Genomic DNA, 6,399 nt, shown 5'->3' with positions numbered 1-6,399 from the left:
TGCCGTTCCATGCTTAATAATATCGTATCGAACAGCCGCTTTACAATTCTACAGATCAACTATTGACGCTCCATTTGATCTATTAATGCGTGTTTATGTGTTTTTATGTGTCATTCTGTCATTTTATTTTATGCTCGTAACAAATTTGTTTATTTTTTATATTACTAAAAATTCACCAGGTCAAATAAAACATTGCCCGTTCTCGGCATCGCCGTTCCAGAACTGGTACGAAATATATATTAGTCCGTTAACTATTGTATCGTGCGCAGGGACCGGGCGCGTGTCCCCGCAGCCGTCTACAGCCGGGCACTGGGGGTTAAGGGACTAATATAATACCATTCTAGAGTTTATAATCTAACCCGGCCCCTCCTCCCTCTAAGCCCCCCGCTCGGGTCGCGCGTGGGCCTCGGGTCGCTTGTTGTGCGCGAGGCCGGCGCGCCCGGCCTCGGGTCACTTGTTGTGCGTGAGGCCGGCGCGCTTGGCCTCCAGCTCGTAGATGAGCAGCCGCCACATCTTCACCACGAACACCTCCGCCTCCTCGTCCAGCACCTGCCACATAACAAATTATCTGTTATCACTGTCTATATCTATAATCTATATTATGCCAAAGAGAATTAAGAAGACATAGAGTGCTCTCTTCATAGTCTGGTTTTAACCTCACTTAAAAACTATTATCGTCGCCGGTACTTTTAGTTACTTACTAATAAACTAGATGGCGTTACTGAGCAGGATGAAGTTAGGCAAATCTTAGTGCCATCTATTGCAAAGTCAGAGTATTATATATGAAGTCGACTAGTGTGGGCTCGTAAACTTGCTGTGCCCGCCCACCGCCTCCGTAAGGTTAGTACGTCTTTCGTCGGGAACTGTACACGTTTTTATAACAAAGTTCCCACTGATATAGCGAATTTACCACTTAACAAATTTAAGTCACACATTAAGCGCTCCTTGTTGAGTAAGGCGTACTACACTGTAAATGATTTTATAGATGATAGAGATGCCTTTAAGCCGGCAGCTTGATTTCGATAGTATAATAAGAGTTAAATAAATATGTATTGTTTTCTTTTTTTTCTTTTCATTGTAAATTAATCATGCTAGTGTCCAGTAGAATTGACACATGAGACCATCATGTTCTCGATTAATTATATTGTTTATATTGCTTAATTTAATTTTAATTTTTGACACTTGGAGACCTTATACATCTCTAAGTTTTAGTTTTAATTTTATTTTTATTTTATTTGTACATACTTATATTTTTAATGATTCCGACACTTAGAGACCTATACATCTCTAAGTCAATATAGGGCATTTAGCTTGGTAATTATGTGAAGATTTACCGTTTTTTTATGTAACATACAAGAACAAAATGTTGTGTCTCACAGTTATACGTTATTACAATTTAAATATTAATATGGCCCGGCAGCTTGAATATGTCATGCTCGCTTAAAAGTCTTTGCTTACGGTGGCGTTGTTGATCGGGTCGCCACTTTCCCGAATGAAGGTTGAGAGAGGCGATGGCTGAGATACGCGTCGTACTCGTGAACGGGTGCTGTTTGTGGAGACTGGTCTATTTAAGCTAACACGAGCTATTATATTTAGTTACTCTATTTTTGAGGATAATTACATGGACACAGACACACATCATTCGGTTCTCGTATGCTATTTTATTTTTATTGTCATTTTCTTACTTAATGAATGTTTTAATTAGGTATACACAGTGAAAGCATATAACTGGAAACCGCCTTTGGGAACATTACCGTTCAAATTCTCGGGCCAAATTAGCACACATACACAATTACGCCTACATTTAAATAAGACGATACGTTTACAGAGCCTGTCTCTATTACACTAACGTACACAGCTAAGTGTAGATGAAATGCATATAATGTCAATAACTACCAATCAGCGACATTAATCCGCTAATAACCTTCTTGCTGTACGTACTGGCCGCTGAGAGTTCGCGGTTCATATTTGATTAGAATATGACTTGGACAGGGATAGGTTTATGCCATACATTGAAGAACCAGTCAAATAATTCACGTATAATAATTTAATGCAGATTAAAAGATAACTACTTAGTTAAAATGTTGATATGAAATTAAATGACAGACTAACTCAACATAATTAAATATTCATTGTTGTATAAATGTATTCCGCTATAATAAGTATTTTGTATATTTTATTATCAATCTGTATGGCAGTGCGAAGTCACGTTCAGAGCCCGTACCATGAGTCACTGACAGTGTCAAAACTGACATTTACGCTATCGAGAACGTAATTTTTAACGTTTGCACTAATATGCGAGTACGAGCGAGATGTATAGAAAGTAAATTACGTTCCCGACGGCGTTTGTCAGTGCCAAACTGATGGTAGCCGTACTGGTATAGTCTGTCCGTTTTTCTAAGATCAAGTACGCCATAGTAAATGTATGGCGAACTTGATCTTAGAAATCGGACAGGCTATACAGCCTGCAAAATTTACATGGGTAGGTACACGAATCGGGTCAAAAACATTTGAACAGGCGGAGTCACAATAAATCCCCACTTTCAGTTCCAATGGAAATATTTTATATGTATATAGCCGGTCAAGCAAGTTTGTCAGTAGAAAAAGGCGCATAATTACAATTTTGTATGGGACCATAACCGTTCGCGCGCTTACATTTTCTAAATTCGCCGCTCTTTTCTACTGACGGAAATGGCTTGAGAGAGAACCTACATATATGTGACAGTAGAGGGTGGATTAAAATGATCAACATTTTGAGATAATGTGTGTATTTGTTAAATTAATTCAGTGAAAGCGTGATAGAAAAAAATGTATCTACATATAGGAGACCGGATATGATTATCTCACGGGTTGTCTCATGAATAGAACATTATATATCTTGCCAGGCATCCACTCAATTTCATGTCTCTCTAATTCGACAGCTTTTTTCCATAGTTCTCTGCGAATAGCATATTGTGGGAATTTGAATGGAAAGTAATGTAAAATGACAATACCAAATTTGATTATTAATTTGAAATAACTAGGTAGTTTTTTTATAGCTCCATCTCATGAAATAAAAAAGGAAAATACAAATCTGTAAGAAGGAATTTATTACTACATTTATAATTACAGTGGAATCCGTTTATTATGACTCCGCTTATACTGACCAACGCTTACTATGACGCAATTACTGTGCGAAGTTTGGTTTTCATATGAAATTCTTTGTGACAAAGTCGGATAAGATAACTTCGACCTATAAATACTATTTTTATGGAATTATGTCCGGTTATACTGACAAATTCGCTGGTTTTCGTGGCCGGCCCCACATCTTTCCCTGCGAGGACGTCTGTGGCGTTTAAATTGTTTTAGTTTTTACTCTCGGTGAAAGTTGATAATTGGTATAAGGTTAATAAAACTCATCTCTCACAAAATTGTTTGAGATTAATTTGGAAAAAATAAAATAAAAAGTTTATCAACTATGCTTTATATGACATCCGCTTAGTATGACATGTTTGTTACTTCCCTTCAATGTCATTATAAGCGGATTCTACTGTATATAGAAAATACCTAAACCAATCATAAGTTAATAAAATAGTCTACTTCATTTGGCATAAAACCATCCCTATTATCCTCGCAATTTAAAAAGTCGTATGTTGTTATGAAAGTCGTATGCAGTTGTTACGTTTTAGCTTTGCACGGTAGTATTGAAAAAATGTCGTCATGTTTATTCGAAATTTTACTGAAGTTATCTGTTTACTACAAGTGAAAAGTGATTCCACTGTCCTTGATATGAACTAAAACAACTTCTGCACCACTTCACGACACATGAAGACATTTTTAATTACAAAAAAACGTAGTTTTTATAAACCAATTTAGCCATCCGTCACTGACTGTCATCTCGGCCGCACTGAAGTTGCCAATCGAACACTCTGTAAGCACCGCCTACAATCGAATACTTTACGTTGGGTCATAATTGAGCGGACAGAATACTTCCATGGTTTATATGCGTTCACTGGGTATACAGGATTTTGACTCTTGGAGACCCTATACATCTCTAAGGATAATTTGATTAACTACTATATATTGTAATCTTTTAGTTATGATGACACTTAGAGACATTTACATCTCTAAATAATTTTAGATTATAGTTTTGTATCTTTGTGTTCTTTTTTTTTTCAATACTATTGTTATAGCGTTTTTTTTTTTTTTTTTGTAATTCGACATTTAGAGATTTTATACATCTCTATGTAATACTTTAGTTTGATTTTATATTTGCGGCTTAGAAAGTTGTATTTTATAATTGTAGATGTGTTTTTTTTTTTGCTGTATGTAAATTCCATGTTGACGTGTAAAAGTGCCCTTGTGGCCTATTTGCTGAATAAATGTTGATGTTTGATGTTTGATGTGCCCCTCGGTGGGACCTACACTACGGAACCACTAACCATCTGCACGTCGTCCAGTATGCGGTGCGGCGCGGCGCCGGCCAACACCTTGCTGCAGATGAAGTCGACTAGTGTGGGCTCGTGTGCCCCTCGGTGGGACCTACACTACGGAACCACTAACCATCTGCACGTCGTCCAGTATGCGGTGCGGCGCGGCGCCGGCCAACACCTTGCTGCAGATGAAGTCGACTAGTGTGGGCTCGTGTGCCCCTCGGTGGGACCTACACTACGGAACCACTAACCATCTGCACGTCGTCCAGTATGCGGTGCGGCGCGGCGCCGGCCAACACCTTGCTGCAGATGAAGTCGACTAGTGTGGGCTCGTGTGCCCCTCGGTGGGACCTACACTACGGAACCACTAACCATCTGCACGTCGTCCAGTATGCGGTGCGGCGCGGCGCCGGCCAACACCTTGCTGCAGATGAAGTCGACTAGTGTGGGCTCGTGTGCCCCTCGGTGGGACCTACACTACGGAACCACTAACCATCTGCACGTCGTCCAGTATGCGGTGCGGCGCGGCGCCGGCCAACACCTTGCTGCAGATGAAGTCGACTAGTGTGGGCTCGTGTGCCCCTCGGTGGGACCTACACTACGGAACCACTAACCATCTGCACGTCGTCCAGTATGCGGTGCGGCGCGGCGCCGGCCAACACCTTGCTGCAGATGAAGTCGACTAGTGTGGGCTCGTGTGCCCCTCGGTGGGACCTACACTACGGAACCACTAACCATCTGCACGTCGTCCAGTATGCGGTGCGGCGCGGCGCCGGCCAACACCTTGCTGCAGATGAAGTCGACTAGTGTGGGCTCGTGTGCCCCTCGGTGGGACCTACACTACGGAACCACTAACCATCTGCACGTCGTCCAGTATGCGGTGCGGCGCGGCGCCGGCCAACACCTTGCTGCAGATGAAGTCGACTAGTGTGGGCTCGGGCTCGCCGATGTACTCGATGATCTTCTTGTTGATCCACGGACGGATCTTCTTCTCCATCAGCACGTTGTCGATCTGGAAACGACAATTATAATGGTTATGAATAAGATACGAGTTAAACTAAAAACGGAATTCAACTTCTAAAATCATATCAGAAAAATAATTTTCAATATGTTAAGTTTAACGTAAAAACATTTGTAAAAGCAAACTAGGTCAGAATCAGTTTGTGAAATGGACGTATTGAGAAATCAAATTCAGTCGGTAAAGTTTAACGTAGAACGTCATAACTTAATCTAAAGTCATAATCTTATGATAAAATAACTAAAAATTCTAATTGATTCATGAATTGTAATAAAAAGGCATGCAGTTTTGTTATTGAAGACGCTGTACTCGTATAATAAGGACGCTAAGCACGAGTAATATACGCTCGGATCAGCGTATATTCCTCGTGAGCGCCCCTGCTACAGGTAGTATATCCGAGTCCCCGGTAGAGTGGGTACCTGCGCCGTGTCCAGCTTGTACTGGAACAGCTGCTCCTTCTGCGTGGGGATCTTGTCGATGAGGCTCTTGATGTGTTTCCGCTTCTCCTCGGCGGACGCCTTGTCCTCCCCCTCCCGCCCCTCCCGCCCCTCCCTCCCCTCCCCGCCCGCCTTCTCCTTCTCCTTCTCTTTCTCACCCTTTTTGCTCTTCTCCTTGTCTTTTTTGTCTTTCCCTGGAAAACAATCGTATCGGGTGAGATTAAACGTGGCGATGAATGACGGGAGCGGTAGTTTGTGGAGTGGATGTGGCGACGTGTGTGTTGTGTCATAGAGAAATATAGTAAGACAAGAGCGCTCACTCCATACATCAGTTCAGACTATTAATTTCAGTGTCTACTGGCTGCCGGTACTAAGCCATGTAGCCCCGCCTCATCTCCGACGCGCTCAGGCTTTGAATAGAGAAGTGGAGAAGATTTTGAAAAACCCAACGCTACCAGTACATCAAGAGTTCTGCCACCCTCCCCCACAACGTTTGATTTCTCGAAACCCACCCTGTGCTATAGCGCCAGGC

The 6,399-nt window shown here is 41.8% G+C and overlaps 1 protein-coding gene across 1 annotated transcript in view; it reads right to left on the bottom strand.

The window, feature by feature from the left end:
* Window positions 1–392: 392 nt before the first annotated feature.
* LOC134658675 (RNA-binding protein 25) overlaps window positions 393–6,399 on the bottom strand; it is a 41,258-nt gene continuing 35,251 nt past the window's right edge. The window contains exons 20-22 of the mRNA XM_063514329.1: window positions 5,850–6,061; window positions 5,269–5,424; window positions 393–549 (exon numbers count right to left, since the gene is read on the bottom strand). Coding sequence (XP_063370399.1) covers window positions 451–549; window positions 5,269–5,424; window positions 5,850–6,061 — 467 coding nt within the window. The 3' untranslated portion in view covers window positions 393–450. The remainder of the gene's footprint in view (window positions 550–5,268; window positions 5,425–5,849; window positions 6,062–6,399) is intronic.

This window comes from Cydia amplana, chromosome 23 (assembly GCF_948474715.1).
Source record: "Cydia amplana chromosome 23, ilCydAmpl1.1, whole genome shotgun sequence".
Lineage (NCBI taxonomy): Eukaryota > Metazoa > Arthropoda > Insecta > Lepidoptera > Tortricidae > Cydia > Cydia amplana.
This window is presented reverse-complemented; position numbering and strand designations above follow the sequence as displayed.